General features: G+C 41.8%; 1 protein-coding gene across 3 annotated transcripts in view; it reads right to left on the bottom strand.

Moving 5' to 3' along the window:
• PRKDC (protein kinase, DNA-activated, catalytic subunit) overlaps positions 1-20,014 on the bottom strand; it is a 162,302-nt gene that overhangs the window by 127,373 nt on the left and 14,915 nt on the right. For all 3 annotated transcript variants that reach the window (XM_048840604.2, XM_048840606.2, XM_048840605.2), the window contains exons 10-21: positions 17,626-17,783; positions 17,284-17,430; positions 16,069-16,233; positions 14,665-14,833; positions 13,555-13,604; positions 7,206-7,343; positions 6,555-6,704; positions 5,992-6,107; positions 4,912-5,071; positions 3,568-3,654; positions 1,456-1,575; positions 864-1,023 (exon numbers count right to left, since the gene is read on the bottom strand). In XM_048840604.2, the coding sequence (XP_048696561.2) occupies positions 864-1,023; positions 1,456-1,575; positions 3,568-3,654; positions 4,912-5,071; positions 5,992-6,107; positions 6,555-6,704; positions 7,206-7,343; positions 13,555-13,604; positions 14,665-14,833; positions 16,069-16,233; positions 17,284-17,430; positions 17,626-17,783 (1,620 nt within the window). The remainder of the gene's footprint in view (positions 1-863; positions 1,024-1,455; positions 1,576-3,567; positions 3,655-4,911; positions 5,072-5,991; positions 6,108-6,554; positions 6,705-7,205; positions 7,344-13,554; positions 13,605-14,664; positions 14,834-16,068; positions 16,234-17,283; positions 17,431-17,625; positions 17,784-20,014) is intronic.

The following is a 20,014-nucleotide window of genomic DNA, read 5'->3' as shown; positions in this document are numbered from 1 at the left end:
GTATACTGCCCATATACTCAAATCCACTGAATTTATTCTCTTAAAAGTGATTTTGCAAAAAATTAAGTTCCTTTTCAGATATCTGACATGGAAAAACTCTTCATGTTATGGAACCGACTTTAAGCTGACTCAAAGGAAACTTAACACCAGAAAAGAGACAAGAGGACTATTGTCATCAACCATTGGGAGCATGGGTGAACTGAAGACAGGACTTGCTTGAACTTGTGAGGTGCACAGAGAAGGGCAATAGCCATTCTCTAACAGAAAGCTTTCCCCCCCACCAGGCAATTTACAGGGTGGCACAAGATTGGCCATGAAGAGGCTCTGCTAATTTTTCAGAAATTATTATTACACAACAGCTAATTGAGGTGTCAGTAGAGGTAAAATTTCACTATCCAATATGGGCCTTTTACTTGAGCATTGAAAAAGCCAGTTATTATAGCTGGAAGTGAAGACCAGTAACTGGGGTTATTGCCCACTCATGGGTACACAGAACTCCCACTAACATTACAAAACTTACCCCAATAAACTAGGGGTAATACAACAGTTATTGTCCTGTTAGCTACTGCTGAAAACAATATGAAGGATGGCGCAAATATACTGATACCATTTGCTATTGTTGGGATTCTACTTGCAGCAGTCACTGATCTCTCAGTTTAATAAAAAAAAGCAGCACAATTCTTGTTTGTAGAAGAATCTCCTAATATTCCACATGCAAGAGCTTCTACAATAAGCTGCAAGTATCCTACATCCGCACCCTCATGCTCTACTGAATTTTTTATTATATTATACTTGAATATATTAAAGCTTGCAAATGCCCCCAACTCTGTATTTCTATACCATCAATGTTTTCTACTACATACCTGCCAATCCAGTGGTTTTCAAATAGCCATCGAAGAGAGGAAGGACATCCTTGTAGTAAGGCTGCATTATATGTTTGGGAATGCGAGCTGACCAGTCTTCCAGGGCATCCAGCCCCACATCAGCCATTGGGGTATAGCTGAGGCCCAGCTTAAATGCACTCTACATATTAAGCCAACAAAGCTATTAAATATTTTGGGAATCAATACTAAGATTTAAAGAAAAGATACCTTTATGAGTAAATTATAACACTATAAATTATAATGTCCTTTTATATCTTTAGTTCCTTAAGAGCTGACATGCTAATGTACCAAACATTTATTTTACTATATTACAACATTGGAACTCCTTTGCATGATCACAACCTTCAGGTGGAGCTGCAAACATCACGTTTTAGCCATACAAATTTACCAGCTCACACAAAAGGGTCAATGACCCAACTTTTTATCAATGATGATGCTAGTGCAAAAGTGAAAGAGATTTCTTACCTGTCCGTCAAAAAAAAAAAATCATATACAATTACAAAATTTTGCAAGAGTGATTTTAAAAACAAAAGCCAACAAAGAATGTTAATTATACATCACACTGACCCACCTGCAATGCAGGAATGTATGCTTTGATATCAAGCATGATGATGTCATGTGGTAAGGAGAGTACAAAGGTTAGACATGATGCTAACAACTCGTCTTTGTACTGTTTCATTTTTGCTGTTACCTAAAATTCAGAAATGTAACAATAATAATTGAGCAGATCATTTGTTTAGCTGGTAAATAAAACCTTAAAGGATCTTGAAAGTGTTGGCTTTATCACTATATGTTGCTATATAATTCATATACCACAGGAATCTCGTTTAGTGACTAGAACATAATGGGTAGGATAACAGAAATTCACAGCAGCTCAGAAAATACCTTGAGGGTAAAAGTTGTACTTAAGAGTTGGTATTTTAGGTACTGTAGAATCAACCAAAACGTTTAAACCCCACTGGAAGAGAGGGTTTTGTGAGGTTTCATGGTTTTGGTATGATTTTAGTTCAAAGTGTAAATTAAAAATCTAGTTCTAATGAGGGGCTGTTCTGACATCACACGTTTAAGTGTTTTTTCTTTTTAAATACTTCACTCACATCCCATATTATAAAAAAGTCATCATCATATCATATCAACAGTAATAGGATGATTTGTCTTATCTTGAAGAACAAATAAGTTCTATGAACTTGAACTTATCTCCTGACTACAATCAGTTTAAGGACAGTGCTTGCTCTTAATATTGTTAAACTTTGTTCTCCTGAACAAAACTCTAGGGCCAAAGATTAGATTTTAACTATGGAATTTTCTTCCTCCATTGGTCCGACAAAGCCTAACTTACTGCATACATAAGCATACTACAAAGCCTATGTATTCACATTGTTTTCTCTCAGGCCGTGCACTGAGTCTCATTTTTGAACACCAGAGTACATTTTAACTGACATTATTTCAACTTACATTTGTTTTGTAATATGCATTTTTAAATATAGTTTGTGACAGATCCATTCTATAAACTGAAACAATAAATCTGGGTATAGGATCTGAATGCCACATAGAGAATAACTCATTATCATGCAATATAGAATGCACAACTGAGAAGTAACTGTATAGTTGTAGATCAGGAACTGCACATCCTTTGATTTGCCGAGATGATTCCACTGCAGTATGGTAGAATTTACCATCCATATTTAAAAAGAGAACTGACAATTGTTCCCCTTGAATTGATTATTTTCATTTAACAATGGAAGATGTGTTGCTATTTATTTTATACTAAGCAGCATTTCTTTCCCTGAAGTTCATTCTTGGCACTAATCATTTACTATGGGGGGATGGACTAAAAGGCATGATAATAGTTATATTTGTTTAATGAATCAACTTTACATTTAAGTTGAGTAAGGGATGTAAATGTCTTTCTCCCAAGTCAGAATCACTTCTAGTCATTTTGGAACTTTACTTAAAGAAAGAAAGGAGCATATTGTATAGTTTTATACTGCACTATTGGGTTATCTGACACAATCACTTCAGCTTACTGGAATGACCTTTTTCGGTCTGAAACATACCAGTCAGGGAGCAGGTGTTGATCCTACCAGAGACTCTTAAGGTGTTTTTGGTGACTAAGGGCTTGTCTACACTGGCAATTAACAGCACTGCAACTTTCTCGCTCAGGGGTGTGAAAAAACACCCGAGTGCAACAAGTTGCAGCGCTGTAAAGCACCAGTGTAAACAGCGCTCACAGTGCTGGGAGCTACGCCCCCCGTTGAGGTAGGTTTTTTTAAAGAGCGCTGGGAGTTGCCAGTGAAGACTAGCCCTTATGCAGGCAGGTGGTTTATTTCTCCACCCAAATATAAGAGATTTAGGGTGTTGGCTGAGCAGCCAAGTCAGAAGAAGGCTTGAGCTGAATTTGATCTTATTGTTTGTTTCTATGTTAATGAAACCAAACCTTAGAAATGCAGCAAGTTTGGACTACAGAGTATTTGGACTGTGCTTGCAAGCAGGCAGGGAAAGGCACTTGCGCATGGTCATATTTATTTAAAGTAAGTATCTCTTATAACCCAAAATGCTGGGATAATGCTGTATTATGATGGAGACAAAAATCAAAAAGATACTATTGTTAAAAATGCTGTACTGGAAATAACACTGTTTATATTGATATAGTAATAAAAGCCTAACAAAGAAAATGGTTTACCTCTTTTCCAAATTTTGCAAATAGTGCAAAGCAAGAGCTCTTCTCAGGGTCATCAGGGCATTTTTGGTAACTCTTTGGACTTATACCCTGCCAAACAGAAAACTATCATCACTGCTATGAATAATAAAAAAATATATACACAAAAGGTACGTGTTCTGACAGACATCAAGTCTTGTTCCGCAAGTTAGGCTCAAAACAAAAAGCTACAGGATAAGAATAGGTTATTGCCTGAATACTAACAGATCTGCTAAAGTGAAAGCTTAAAATGTACGTTCATTCACTTTTCTCAGCAAAAGTCACCATTACATACTACCAAAAAGCACTGAAGACAGTCATCCTCTCTGCTTTGAGGTACAGAGGCAACTAAATGTATGCAAGTACTAGCCAAAGTGATCAATATGCATGTGGATGGAGGAGTTTAAGCAGCAGCATCACTTCCTCTCCCCAGCCCTCACCCCAGGCCAAAGAGAAAACAAGAAAGATTCTCTCCATGAACAGTGTGCATATATGGCTCTGCAGGTTTATAAAGGTGCGGCTAGAAAGAGAGTGGGGTAGGAAAAGGCAGCTGCTCACCATAGCATCATCCCCTCATGCTAACCTGCATAAATGTCTACACAATTTCTGTGGAAATCAATGGCAACCTTCTTAGTTTGAACTTTTGTGAAAAACTGGTCCTTCCCTTCTACAGTTCTTGGAGCGGTAGGCACAGCCAGGCTCTTTGTAGGAACCATGCTCCTATTTTTGGTAGGAGAAGGTATGCAGTGCAGAAGGACAGCAGAAGGTGGTTCAACATCTGTGATTTTCCCTCCCTCACAGCTCTAAGAATATCCATTGAATTGAAGGACCTCCTTTGCCCAAAAGCTTCCTTGCACATGAATCCTCCTCCCACAACAGGATACAAACTCAGAGAATGAAAGAGTAATTTATTGAATTGGTAATTCTGCTTCTCTGAATTTATTGGACCATTTTCCTAGCTTGTATAAATCAGCCTCCTTCCATTGGAGCCAATGGATCTATGACAATTTATATCAGCTGAGAATCTGGCCAGTCACCTTAAACGTCAAACACCTTAAGTGCTAGGTGAGTTCTATTAATCTCACACTAAGAAGCTAAGATCCAGCAGAAAGGAATCCCGTATGGATGATATATTTTAAAAAGCTGAGTTTTCAGCCTAATTTCAGCTTTCCAATAGGTTTTTTTTTGCAAAAAGGCATAATTTGCACCCAAATTTTTAAATAAAATAACGAACAATAACTAATAAATATTTTCAGTTGTGCAAAAGTATATTTCAACTTGCATAGTCATTAAAATACAAAATGGGATGCTCCAAGTGAGAGTACTCACCTCAAAATATTTTATTTTCTTGGCAATTTTCATTGCAACAGAGAGCAATTTGTAGAATCCACTAATAAGAGGTAACCGTGTTGACTGTGTAATAAGCTCATAACCAAAGGAATACATCCATGGTTCAAAAAATTCAACATGCTTCTCTGGCAGAATTTCTCTGTAAAATAAATGCACAGGGAACATTCAAACAAAATAAATTGAAATGAGTTTTTCTTATACCAGCCTGAAAGTGAAAAACATCAGAACTGCCATAATGCAACAGACCAACTATCAGTATTGAAAAGAAATCAGTTACAGGAAACTAAAGAGGAAAGAGTAAAATTCCCAGACTGCCCCTAATTACACATTATATAGGGCACATAGAGAATTTCTTCCTGACCCCTCCAGTGATCACCCTTATAAAGAATATAATACAATACTGATCCTAAACACTTACAGATTACAATAACACTATTGTAGAGTTTGGGGCCTTCAATAGTGTAGTACATTTTAAAGGAGATCTTATGATCTAAAGCATGAGAGCTGAAAGTCCTCATAATTATTATATCCTACAATAGCTAGTGTAATTATATATGGTATTTTATTACAGGCAAGCATGTCTGAGAATAAAATGAAGGTGAATGACTAACTTATCAACCATCTTATAAGAATGCTAGAATGGTGACAAAAACCTCTAATATTGAATTGTAAGTTTCTAAAGTTTAAGCATCTGAAACTAAAGCACTTAGAATATATGAATGACATAGCATTAAAGTGCAGCAGTCACACAGTTAATTCCTCACTCAATTTGAAGGGCATCATGTATCTTGGAGTTTGCTGCAAATCTTCTATACAGTTTCAGTGTATACTAATATTTTCACCCACAACCTAAATGTTCAAAATATGCTTACTGGCTTCCAACTAGTGTTCTGGACATTGTGCACTTTAAACAGACATCAAATATGCCCAGAAACCTACACACTCCCGCTGCATGAAACCAGGAAATGATCACACTCAATACTAATAGTTCACATTTCTATAGCATCTTACTATCCCAGCACCTACTCCAGAATTCCCAAATTATAGAACTTGCAGTACCTGCAGAATTCTACTAGGTTAACAAATGCTATAAAATCTTTAGGCTTAGTTGGCTGAAGGTTTGAAGCTGGATCAGAAGTAGGAACAACCAAAGCAGTGCCAGATTCATTTTCATCCTAGGGTGGGGGAAAGAAAAAAAAAAGGGTAATATGTGCTTATGTGCTTCAACAGAGCGGGCATTACAGATTGGAACAATACTTACCCACTGTTATCAGTCAGCAGCAAGGCAGGAAAAAGAATATACTCACTAGTTTGCTACACGTTAATCTATCTTTTTAAAAATAGACATATGTAATTCATTGGACTTGTAATAACTGAAAATACTCACTAAGAAAAACAAAAATAATGAGATCACAGGATGCCAAGGAGGGAATTTTGTCCGTCTTGAAGACAGCCATAATGGCAGTTTGGAAATAGCTTCCAGAAATAAAATTTAATACATTTTGACTATTATGAATTTTAACTCAAGGAGACTTCAAGGGTTACACTGTATGGAAAGAAAGGCAAAAGACTGGGATTTGGGGTTTTCATCACAATAATTATTGTAAAATATCAGGCCTCACCTGTTCACTAACATTCAGTTTCTGAACTGTCAGGTCCAACTTCTCAATAATCTTCAATACTGATTTTATAAGTTCATCATACAACAAACGGTTCAGAGAAAGCAGTGGTGAATTTGCGATCAGAAACGTTTCATCTGCGAAAACTGAATCCTTTGTGGGAGAAAAAGGGATAAACTTCAAAACAATGGTAAGAGCTACTCTGAAATTTATATTCTTCCTTATTTTTAAACCTGTAAAGTTTTGAGGGATTGTGGTGCAGAGGGTTAGTACAGAAGCCTTTCACCCCAGGAGGCCAAATTCACCTTTGTTAAATTAATGTGATCGTCGCACCCTCAGCCCACATTCAGAGCCCATATCATTAAATCACTATACTGCAGCATGATTGGCTGCCTGCCTGGAAGAAATCTAGGGTTGGCATAGCAGGGATAAGAACAGGACAGGATTAGGATTCTTTGGCAGAACCAAGCAAGGCAGCCTGCACAATATATGGCTGTATGAGGCCAGGTGTTAGCCAGTGACGTTAGTTACTTGCTTTTAAGAGCAATAAACTTTATTCAAATAATAATCTTGGATTAATTGAATAAATGTAACAAAAAAAATCAAGGAGTTCAACTTTTTCTTGTTGGGTCTCAACGTTAAGTGGGCTTTTACCTTCATTGTATCACAGTTCAATAGGCTTCTAAAAAGATCCAGATAGTCCTTGTACGTAGGTACTTTCCATTTCCCAGTTCTGACCTCTCCAGCTGCTGTGGACTCTTCCAATTTAGAAACTTCTTTTCCAAAAATCTCCTACAGGGCAGTGCAATAGATCAATATGTTAATATTTTTTAAATAACTGTACAATACATTGCATGTGAAACTACCTACAAGAGCCTCGGCTACATATTTTCCTTAGAAAGAGAAGAAGTCTCAATAAAGGCTAAGATAAGTAACTGGAAGTCACTTTTAGATCAGAAGACTGAAACAGACTGCTTCCTGGTTTTACCATGCTGGAGATAGAGTACAACTAGCTGCTTATAAAATTCTCCTGTGTATGCGCTGGACCTCTATTTCATTTTCTCTTCAGGTAATCTGTTAGTTTAAAGAGATTCTAATTCAATGCAGTGTAAGAGATTAATTGTTACATTTTAAAATTCCTTCACTAGGCAAGTGTTCTATCACAGGGTGGCTGTCCCGCCTCTAAGAGGAAATGGGCCCTCAGCCTCACCTGTGAGAAGATCAGCTCACCTCCCCAGGTGGGTAACAATGAGTGAGATCATGAGGTCATGTGATCAGGAGAAGGAAGGAAAGTACAGACTCCTAGGGGTAAGTCCTTGGAAAGGGGAGCTCAAGTGGGAACATAACACTCCAGCTAGGCCTAGACTAGAAGTGCCAGGCATGACAGAAGCCTGGGATGCTGCAGCTGGCCTGAGAGAGCAGCTGTAGGAGAGTGCTGCAGGCAGTAAAAAAGGCTCTATTTGATTACAACCCAGCTCTGGGAGCTCCTGACACAAGGAGAGAGGAGAGTATTAGAACTCTGAAGGGAAGACAGACCCTTGGGAGGAAGGCCTGTGCCCAGCTTGGGACTGGGGCAAAGACTCTGGCCTTGTCTAAACAAACACTTAGTTCGCCACAAGCTGGGGTGTAAATCTACCTTGCATTAGCCTTCCACTGACTACCTCTCTGTGCAGACCCTACTGCCACACACTAAAAATGCCCTAGAGCACTTTAATCTACACCCCATTTTGAAACAGGAGCAGACAGTTAGTACACAGCAGGTGAGTATGCAACAGCTTGGCACCAACTAAATGTTCATATAGACAAGTTCTCTGTGGTTTGAGTTTGGTTTTGCAACACACTGTGCAGGTTTTAATAAATTGGACTCCAGAAGGGGAATGCATTGAATATTTGGATTGTGTAGACTTTAAGGGCTACGTAGCAGAAGGGGAAACTGAGGCAGGTCACAATAGAGCCACCCAAGCCACAAAGGGGTGCCTGAAAAGTGGTTGGCCCCTGTTACATGCTCAGTTAGATTTATCCTTTAGTCCATGTTAGTAAACATCACAGAAACTCCAAAGTCTGACTGATTAGTTACGATCTAGTTTGAGATGACCAATCTAAGCAACAAAGAGTTTAAGAGGTACAGGGCACCCTTTCTTGCTATCTTTTGAAGTGTTATCATTATATGAAAAAAATGAAGTTACTCACCTTCTCGTAACTGTTGTTCTTCAAGATGTGTTGTTCATGTCCATTCCAATCAGGTGCATGCACGCATGTGCATGGTAGCCAGAAAAATTTTTCCCATAGCAGCCTCCACTGGGTCAGCCTTGGGGCCCTCTGGAGTTGCGCCTTCATGACGCTCAATACAGAGCCCTGCCACCCCCTCAGTTCCTTCTTGTTGGCTACTCCAACAGAGGGGTAGGAGGGTGGGTATTGGAATGGACATAAACACCACATCTCGAAGAACAGTTAGGAGAAGGTGAGTAACCATTTTTTCCTCTTTGCTGCTTGTTCATGTCCACTCCAATCAGGTGACTCACAAGGCCAAGTTCAGGAGGTGGGGTCAGAGTTGTCCACTGATTGGAGCACTGCTCTTTCAAAGGTCGCATCATCTCTGGCCTGCTGGGTGATTACATACTGCATGGTGAAAGTGTGTATGGAGGACCATGTCACTGCTCTGCAGATTTCCTGGGTGGGAACCTGTGCCAGGAAAGCCGTTGAAGAGGCCTGAGCCCTGCTGGAGTATATAGTGATCAGAAGAGTTGGCACCTTCGCCAGGTTCTAGCACTCATGGATGCAGGATGTGATCCATGACGATATTCGCTGAGAAGAGACAGGAAGACCTTTCACCCTGTCCGCCACGAATAATTGGACCGACTTTCAGAACGGCTTTGTTCTCCCAACGTAGAAGGCTAGCGCTCTACGGACATCCAATGAGCGAAGCCTTTGCTCCCTGCCGCTCGAGTGAAGCTTAGGATGGAATACTGGGAGGAAGATGTCCTGGTTGATGTGAAACTGGGAGACAACCTTCGGGAGGAAAAGTCGTGTGGGGTCCGAGCTGAACCTTGTCCTTAGAGAACACAGCATAAGGGGGATCTGATGTCAGGGCTTTGAACTCAGACACCCTTCTGGCTGAGGTTATTGCTACCAGAAGCGCGCGAGGGAGAGAGAGAGAGTGTCTGTGTGTGTCTGTGTGTAAAGAGAGAGAGAGAGAATGTCACCAAAGGTTCAAAGGGTGGACCCAGGAGTCTGGAAAGGACCAGACTGAGATCCAAAGCTCGGACCGGCTATCAGACCTGCGGGTACAGTCTGTCGAGACCTTTAAGGAAGCTACTAACCATAGGGTTAGCAAAGAGCGAGCGGCCCTCTGCTCCGGGGTGAAAGGCAGAGATGGCAGCCAAACGAACCCTTACTGATGACAGACAGTCCCTGCTGCTTGAGATGGAGGAAATAGTCCAACATAAGTGCCACAGAGGCAAGCGTTGGGGATGAACGGTGCTGCGCCAACCAGACTGAAAATCTCTTCCACTTGGCAAGGTAGGTAGCCCTGGTGGAAGGCTTCCTACTGCCAAGAAGGACTTGTCTAACTGGGGTCTGAGCAAGAAAGCTCCATCAGGTTCAGCCATGGAGCTTCCATGCCATGAGGCGTAGCAATTCGAGGTTCAGGTGTTGAAGACTGTCGTGATCCTAAGTTACTAAGTCCGGGAAGAGCAGCAAGCTGACTGAAGCTTCCATGGACATTTGCAGGAGTGATGCGTGCCAGTGCTGGAGCTCTCAATATCACTGAAGTTCGTTCCCTCTGAATCTTGAGGAGCACCTTGTGAACGAGCAGAATGGGCAGAAACGTGTATAGGAGATGGTCTCCCCATGTAAGGAGGAATGCATCAGCGATAGAACCAGCACTGTGATTCAGAAAGAAGCAAAGCTGCTGGCACTTCCTGTTGCGTCAGGTGGCGAACAGGTCTATCTGGGGAAAGCCCCATTGATGGATGATTGAGTTTGCCACATCTGGGCGAAGGGACCACTTGTGGCCACAGAACGACCTGCTGAGATAGTCCACCAACTCATTCTGTACTCTGGGGAGGTATGATGCTTGCAGATGTATCGAGTGCTCATCACAGAAGTCCCACAACAGGAGGGCTTCCTGGCACAGGGGAGAGGAACGTGCACCCCCATTTGTTGATATAGAACATCACTGTGGTGTTGTCTGTCATAACTGAGATGCATCTCCCTGTCAAGTGAGCTTGGAAAGTCTGGCACGCCAGGCGTATTGCTCTCAGCTCTCTGACATGGATGTGGAGAGCGAGTTCCACCCGATACCAGAGGCCTTGTGTTCCGAGTTCTCCCAGACGTGCTCCCCAACCCAGAGCTGACGCATCCATCACTAGCGAGAGGGACAGCTGAGGGCTGGTGAAGGGGACCCCTGCACGTACTATCCGTGGGTCGAGCCACCACCAGGGGGAGTCGAGAGCCAGGCGAGGCAGGGTTACAATCCTGTCCAAGCTGTCCTGGACTTGCCGACACACTAATGCTAGCCACAATTGAAGAGGTCGAAGTCTCAGTCTGGCACGCTGTACTACATACGTACAAGCCACCATGTGTCCCAAGAGTTTCAGGCAATTCCTTTCTGTGGTGGTGGGGAACTACCTGAGACCTCGTATGATGTCGCTGAGGGAATGAAACCTTGCTTCCAGGAAGTATGCCCTGGCTTGTATCGAGTCCACTACTGCCCCTATAAACTCTACCCTCTGAACTGGGGACAGCGTTTATTTTCCCTCGTTCAGAAGGCGGCCCAGTTCGTCAAATGTCGCTCTTATGAAGTTGACTTGTGCCTCCACTTGAGACCTGGAGCGGCCCTTGATGAACCAGTCATTGAGGTACGGGAACACCTGTATCTGCTGTCTGCACAGGAACACAGCCATGACTGCCATGCACTAGATAAAAACACGAGGCACCACTGATAGGCCGAACGGGAGGACTGTGAACTGACAGTGGGTCCTGTTCACCACAAACCTGAGGTATTTTCTGTGGGACAGAGTTATTGTTATGTGAAAGTACGCGTCTTTCAAGTCGAGAGAGGCTTACTAATCTCCTGGATCCAATGAAGGGATGATGGAGGCCAAAGAGACCATGCAGAATTTGAGCTTCTTTACGAATTTGTTGAGTTCTCAGAGGTCTAGTATGGGCCTAAGTCAGCCCTTGGCTTTCGGTATTAGGAAATACCAAGAATAGAAACCCTTGCTCTTCTGCTCCTGAGGAACCTCTTCCCCTGCCCCTAGCGAAAGGACTGAGTGCACCTACTGTATAAGGAGTTGCTTGTGAGAGGGGTCCCTGAAGAGGGATGGGGAAGGGTAGGTGGAAGGGTAGGAGGGCACGGAATTGGATGGGGTATCCCCCCTCTACCTTGCGGAGCACCCAGCGGTCCAAAGTGATACAGGACCATGCAGAGCAGAAAGGGGACAGTCAGGAGGAAAAGGTAAGGCAGCATAGGTCCAGTTTTTGTTCTGGTGTGCCATCCTTGACCGCACCTTCAAAAGACTGGTTTGGGGCTGGAGGTGGTTAGGGTTGGCCAGAGCCCTGGCCTGAGGATGGGTGAGGCCTTTTTCTGCCGTTCCTATTCCTCTTCCGGGAGCTGTCCTGTCAGTTCTATTGGTAGAACTGCGGAGGAGGTTGAGGTCTGAAATGCTTCTGCTGCATGGCAGGAGTGTGTAGGCCCAAGGATTTGAGCATGGCTCTAGAGTCTTTTACGCTGTGTAGCCTTTTATCGGTCTTCTCCAAAAACAGAGTCACACCCTCAAAGGGGAGGTCCTGTATGGTCCACTGGACCTCGTATGGGAGACCAGAGACCTGGAGCCCCTTCCCATGGCCACCCCATAGCCATGACTCTCGTAGCTACATCAGCACTGTCCACTAGAGCTTGGACGGAAGCTTGGGAAATTAGCTTGCCCTCCTCAAACAAGGCTGAAAATTCAGCACGGGGGTCTAGGAGAGCAACTCTGAAAATTTTTCCATTGCCACAGAGGTATTAAAAGAGTACTGACTGACAGTGGCCTATTGATTGGAAATGTGGAGCCGCAATCCACCCGTGAAATAGACCTTCCTCCTGAAAAGGTAGAGTTTTTTAGCCTCCCTGTTTTGGGGGGAGGGGCCTTGAAAACCTTGCTGCTTGCACTGATTAGCAGCATCCACAACAAGGGAATCAGGTTGCAGGTGGGAATAAAGATGTTCATAACCAGCACAAATTATTGCTGGTAGGTGGCAATGAGGCTGGGTTCTGTCACAGGGTTTCGGTGGTGTCCACAATAGTTTTTATGAGCAGTAGGGCAATATGGGAAGGTCCAGAGGCTGCAAGGATATCCACGATGGGATCAGAGTCCTCTACTACCTCCTCTGCCTTGATGCCCAAACCCTGAGCAACCTGGTGCAGCAATTGCTGCAACACCCGATTGTCTTCGAGCGCCGGGGCTATGGCGGTGCCAGTCAGTGCCTCATGTCCTAGAGGGTGAGAACTATATAGAAAAACAGAGATAAAGGCACTTGCTAAGCAAGGGCTATGGGATGTTCAAACTAACCGTCACTGGCAGTAAGAAGGAACTGAGGGGGTGGCGGGTCGGCAGGGGTCTCTATTGAGCGCCATGAAGACGCGACTCCAGGGGGCTCCCAGGCCGACCCAACAGAGGCTGCTACAGGAAAACTCCTCCAGCTACCGTGAATGCGCACACACCTGATTGGAATAGACATGAACAAGCACTCGAAGAACAGCAGCAGCTTACAGGGCTTTTCATTCATTAAGTAGTATGCAAAACTAGCACAAAAAAGACTTTATTTGTTTTTAAAGCTACCAGTTTATTTGCATCTTTTTGGTAACAAACATCATAGATCGCCAAAGAACAATCAGCTGACTCCCAAAAGGTTATTCGTACTTTACAGATCTGATAACTATATACAGTAGTCTCTGCCTTTTGCACTGTATAATCAAAAAAAAAACACTTCCAGTAAAGAGTCTCAACAATTAACTTACCCTTGAGAAGGTGATTGGCTTGGAGCAGACTCTGACTAACCCTTGATGCACTGAAATAAAAAAAAATTATCTGAACAGATTTCAAAGGTACATCATCCAAATGATTCACTAAAAGAAAGAGGTGTATAACTTTATTTCTGGCATTCTGATAGAATTTGGGTTTTAAAAATACGGGGAGAGGAAGTTTATCAATTGGCAAGCACAACCAGAAGTGGACTCTAAATTTAAGGATCTCCCACAGGAAAACTTTTTTGAACTGCCTCCACATCACATTTTGTCAGCACTGCCTCATCCCCTCTCCAGGTCTGATGCTGGTTGTACTCAGAATTGAGCACCTGATCTAATGCCCATTGCAGTAAATAAGAAAAATCCCAATGGACTTCACTGAGCAGGGAGTCAGGACTTGTGTTAGAGTATGATACGGTGGGTGATCAGTTATTAAACAGAAAATTAATAAATCCCAATGTAATAAGAAAAACCCTTAATTTTATATTAATTGCAAGGCGTGCTGGGAAATCTTGGAAATTTTATAAACATTGAGAGACACTGTTCTGTTCACAGGATTGTATCTTAACAACATCACAAATTTAGAATTTTATTTTATGCCATTAATATATTCCATAAAGCAAAGAGTTCATCATCATGTATTTCTGATAGATTCTACAATAACATCAACCACAAGAGTGCTCCCAGGCCTAAACAGATGTACACATTTTTTAATATAAAGTTTAAGAATTTTGCAAATGGGAAACAGGGACTTTTTATTTTTGTTGGTAGACTCCCCCTCAACCCAATGTATCTGAACAAGAACAGTAACAGCTACCTCTGTTTTTTTAAAACACTATTGTTTCATTTACCCTTTTGTGTAAGTCATCGTCACGTTCTCATACAAGGTTGTTACTCACCTGTAGAGGGAACTGGTAGAGGATGTTCAAGGGTAATGTAATCTGCACCCCAAACCCTCTACTGGCCTGGAGAGTGGGAGTCCTCAGGTTGCTCCCAAAATGGCCATTATCATTGAGACCATCTCAGATAAATACTCCACAAACTTATCTTCAACTGGTTTATCATTGTAGATGGAAAAATCAGGAGTCAGAAACACATACTCACCCACTGTGCTGATGAAACTCCAGAGAACTGGTCCCTTTCCTGCCAGGGCTAGGAAAACTTTTACTATGGATTTGCAACAAGCCGACTGCATTTTTACACTGTACTGTGGAAAACTATCTATCTGCACCACAATTAGACGTTCAAGAACTGGAGTGTACACTTCAGGAATCTAGACAAAATAAGAGCAGGAAAAAAAAGTGTCCAGTAAAAGCAACGATTATAACTTCATTAAACACTCAGGAAATTATGCAAATCTTCTCAAATAAGAGGCAATTCCCAACAAAAGGTAAAAGAAGAGAAATGTTACACAATTATCTACTATCTTTTATTTACTGGTAAAAGAAAGACTTAGCAAACCACTATATGTGGACAGAGTTTAAAACATCAAGACAGACAGGAGTTAGTGAAGGCTTCTTGGGGCCACATTATGTCCCAGGAACAGAAAGGCAGTTTCTGAATGAAGGCAAGTGTTAGCAGAAATAATCATATTCATTTCTTATTATTATGAATTTAAAATGAGAGCTTTATTCACACAAAAGCAACCACAAACCAGAAGCCTAATCTGTTTTTATGCATCTGAAGCCAGGGCATTCAAGTACAGCTCATCTTACTCCCAACCTATGGCCAATGATCAGGAAGCCCTCATTCAAAACACACACTCCAGATACATAAAGGAATCCATGTAGACTCACTTGCCCGTCTCAGTGTGGCACTTTAAGTGTCAGACTTATCAGTGTGGGAGCAGATAAAGACAGTAGGCTTATACAAACACAGCTGATACAAAGCTGTGCTGTATTGCCGGAGAAACATTTCTCTTTCCATTGTTGTGTGAAAGACGGATTGAAACAAGAAAGTGATTGGGTATATAGGGGGTAAGCGGTACATAGGGGAAACTGACTATATAAAGTGCTGTTGTATGCACAAAAACAAACTGAAAAAAACCCCAGTGACCTTAGTTTAACCTTAGTTTTAAAAGAAATGTAGAAGTGTGGCTATTAAGTTGATTATGTCCCTCTAACACAGATATCACCATGCCTGCCATTGCAACACAAGTGACCTAATAAGGGAGGGTGTGCCACATCCAGAGACTGTTTTTTTTTTAATTTCACTCCTGACTACTGTGCTTGTCCTATAATGCACCAATTGCCATAGTATTTACTGTTTTACCTAGTCTGTGTGTTATCCTTTCCTTTATTCAACAGACCTCTCATTAATTTTCTTAATATAGCACTATTCATCCCGCCTTCTAGGAGCAAAAGGTCAGCGTGTACATGCTGAGCAGCAAGTCACCATGCACTCCCATATTGGAGTCTCTTCTATTGTAGTTCAGTGCATCCTTAACAGATCCATATATGGCTCTAAAGGTACAAAATAATTGACTGATGTTTTAAATATTCCACTTACTGTATCTATGTGGAATATAACACTTGCAATTGACTGAAGGAAACTGGGTAGCTGATACACATGTTCATCTGCTGTCTCCGCCTCAGTGAGATACATTTGTTTACAGCGCTGAAGAAGCTCAACGTACATGAAGTCAACATCCTTAGAATTTATAGCTTTACAAGGCTTTAATGAGAGAAAGTAAAGTATCACTTCAATAATTAGTATTTACGTTAAGCACAAGAACGTGGCAATACTAGAAAAAAACAAAAACAAAAAACCAAAAAAGCTGGGTTCAGATAAAAACTTTTTTTGAAACTTTACAGGAACCTGATACATTTGAATACTTTTTTTCATGTTGTTCAACAGTTAAGTGCTAGTAAACAAAGTGACCTTGCTTTATAATTTATTGCAACTATATTAATAATCTGATTTTGAGCTTGCAGTTACAATACTTTTCCAACCCAACTTGAGAAGCTAAGAATTTAGGTGGTCTTTTAGGAACGGAAATGTGGCCACTATCTATCCTCTTCTTGCAACTTTTCAATACAACTGCCTTGAAAGGATAAGTTGGGGACATTGAAGAGGTCTACAGCTATTACTTCCAGAGCTCTGACAGGCTGAGAATGTTGTAGAGACAATGGCTCTTAGCTCTCCACAGGGGAACATGGTAGCAACATGTTACTCATAGCAAGCCACACTGGCCAATCAGGAGAAGCACTGTTGGGACTCCAGAGTAAACCCTGTCCAGCACTCTCAGTTAAGAGAGAGGAAGGAAAAAGGAGAATTATATAGTGGTAAAAAGGTTTTATTTTCAGCCCATAGATGCAACTCCTCCAACTTTTAATAGTTGCCAAGGCAGTAGATTTCGTATCCAAGCACAACAAGATAAGTCTAAGTTGAATTAATGTGGCCAAAATTCTGACAGCGGAAAGGGTGTTTCTAACTTCTAAAGTCACATATTAAGGAGAAAAAGCTATAATGCTCTAGAGTCCAATTCTGCAAGTCTTCCAAGTGAATTCAGTGGTAGTTCACTGAGCCTTTAGTGATTATTATAAGTCAAAATGCAGAAGTCTGACTCGTGGATTTCTTTTATAATTCAGAAACAACTAGGGTTGGGGGGAAGCATTCCCTGCATAACAGACTCTGCCAATCAAAACAAACATGTAAGATGAATGGCTTCCAAATCATAACATAAAACCCATCCAATGTTTTGTCAGAGTAAGTTTGCCATACCGCAGCAAAAAGCCCATATCCACGAATGGCAATGGACAACTCCTTATTGCTCGAATCCATTTTTTTGATGATACCATAGAACTGCTCCATGAAGAACTGCAGCTTGCTCTTGTGCATTTCTGCATCTTTAGCCACCATTAGAGAAATCTGCAGATTTACACAAACAATCAATTATGGATTTCCAGAAACTAATTTCACTTTGGTTATTTTCTAAAGTAAAAAAGACAACCTTAAGAAAATATATACCACCATATCTATGTAACAGTCCCCGCACTCCACTTGTGTTTTGAGAAATCTAACTCCTTGATGAAGTCTTGGAGTTCTTATGTAAATTAGCAGTACCTGTCTAAGGAACGAATCTAGGGCTGAATGACCACCTTTCTTCAGCTCTGCATTTGTATGGCCACACCACTTGGACAGTACTTCAAACAGCGAGATATAGTTGTCCAGAAGGCAGGTGCCAAACTGAGCAGCATGCTCGCTGAACAAGTGTAATCCAACTGTAATTCAAAACCACAATTTTCAGTAAAACTCAGATTTGTGTTCCAAGTTTCTGACAACTTAACATGCTCTAGAAGTTTACATTAGGCCAACAGGAAGTCTCATATCTCCTGACTAAATTGTATTACTGATCATTAAAACATCTATATTCACACATTTAACTCTACATATGAGCTCAAAACTGAAAACAATCTTCCTGCTTTTATCCTAGTATAGATACAGCTAAGGGAGGCAGCAGCCCCTTTCAGTGGTCTGTATATTACTGCTGGTGGAGGGAGGGGCTCCAGATATTATGAATGAGAACTTTACTTCATTTAGGCCAGTGAGTCTCAGCCTTTTCCATGCCAGGAGACATGCCAGAGTCCCCTCTTCCATTGAGCTGGGATGTAGGTAGGAACAATGCCACCCCCCAACCCCGCACCTTACATTTAGCAACATAGGAAATACAGAGTGGTCATAACCCCCCAGTGAGGAGTTGCAGCCCTCAGACTGAGAATCCATGATCTAGTCAACCTACACCACCTTTACGAGAGGGTCACACACTTTTTTGCTTCTGTAGCATTGCACACACCAAAGGTTCTCTAGATCCCTCCATTCCCTCATAGCTGCCTGTATGCTACCTTCCATCCCCCTCTATTTCAGAATCTCCCTGCAAACCTCCCCACCTCCTCCCTTCATTCCATATCAGTTTCACCCAACCTCCCCCAGGCCAGGGGCTCTATCTGCTCCTCATTTCCCATATTTTCCCCATGCCAGGGGCTCTGTGTGCCCTCCACTGTCCCCTTCTCCACAGCATTTTAAAAACTGTATTGGGAGGATGGGCAGAGCTGAGATGAGAATATTGTTATATGGAAGGCTTAGCTAACCTGTTGCTCAGACTCTATATGTTCCCCATTTTCCCCTTTCAGTTTTTCTGATTTTCACCAAAATCAATAGAGTTCTGGCCACTGACGCTGTGACATACCAGGGTACAATCCAGACTAATGAGTAACTGTCACCCCTGCCCTCTAACCTGCGGTATCCTCTACACTGCTTTGTTGCTGTAGCCTCCAGTATGGACTGCTGACAAACAGCCTCCAGCATGCAATTCACTTACCAGCCTGGGTTATATTGCAGGGTGACCCCAACACACCCCCGTCTTAGACTTTCCCCCAGAACTGTATGTCCTGTGTCCACAATTTACACATTATCGTAATAATCTTTGTACAAAGTATGCCTTGTGAGGTATCATTTGCAAACTCGTAATTTGCTCATCAACAGTATCCTGATAAAATGTGTTGCATTTTCCCCTGTATAACGGTATTAACACATGTTCCAAACCACAGCAGAAACTGGCAAACAGGTCTGTATCAAACAAAGGAACATGTGCTCTGCTTCACTTGCATTTAAGCAGTAAACAGAGTCATCAAGCAGGAAGGGTGGACAAAGAAACCTCAGACAAGTGAGGAAATGCAGTAGTGAACAGCCTTTCCTACACATACTCTCTATTCCCTGAATCTCAGGTGGAAACGTTCTCCAAGAGGAGGACAGATACTATAAAAATGAGGGACAGACAGCCCAAAGCACTCTTCCTCTCTCTGTTCATCAATTCACTACACCAAAAGGAACAAAGGAAGCAGCCACAGAACTGGAGAAGAGGTCCTGGCCTAAGAAGTTTGGACAGTAAAACTGCTGAGTGTGTGTAGTGAGAGAAACATTGCTTGAATCTCATACAGTTGGTTAAGTTAGGCACTTGTAGTGTTTTAATTTTATTTTCTTGTAACCATATCTGATTTTTACACCTCATTACTTGTACCTCACTTAAAATCTCTCTCTGTCTGTAGTTAATAAACTTGTTTTATTGTTCAATTAAAACACAATGGATTAGATTAAAGTGTCTGGGAAAACTCCATTTGGGGTGGCAAGTTATCTGGAGGCTGTTTGTGAGCAATCCAAATGGGAGGATACACCAGCAAAGCATTGTAAACGACACCCCAGGTTAGAAGGCAGGCATGGCGTAGCTACTCATTAATCTGGATTTTATCCTGGGTATGCACAGATGCCTAGAACATTCCCTGAAATTTTGGAACACATTGGATATGGCATTCAAAGTTGTCACATTACAGAAAGAGAAATGCCATTAAGTTAAGTGTTGGATGCAGTGTTGTTGCTGAGTATTAGAATTTGCTTTGCTCAGCCAACTACTCTATTTTTAACTTCTTAGATCACAAAAGCACACTCTTCTCTCACT

The sequence above is a fragment of the Caretta caretta genome, chromosome 2 (genome assembly GCF_965140235.1).
Source record: "Caretta caretta isolate rCarCar2 chromosome 2, rCarCar1.hap1, whole genome shotgun sequence".
Lineage (NCBI taxonomy): Eukaryota > Metazoa > Chordata > Testudines > Cheloniidae > Caretta > Caretta caretta.
Note: the sequence above shows the minus strand (reverse complement) of the source record. Positions and strands in the feature narration are given on the sequence as shown.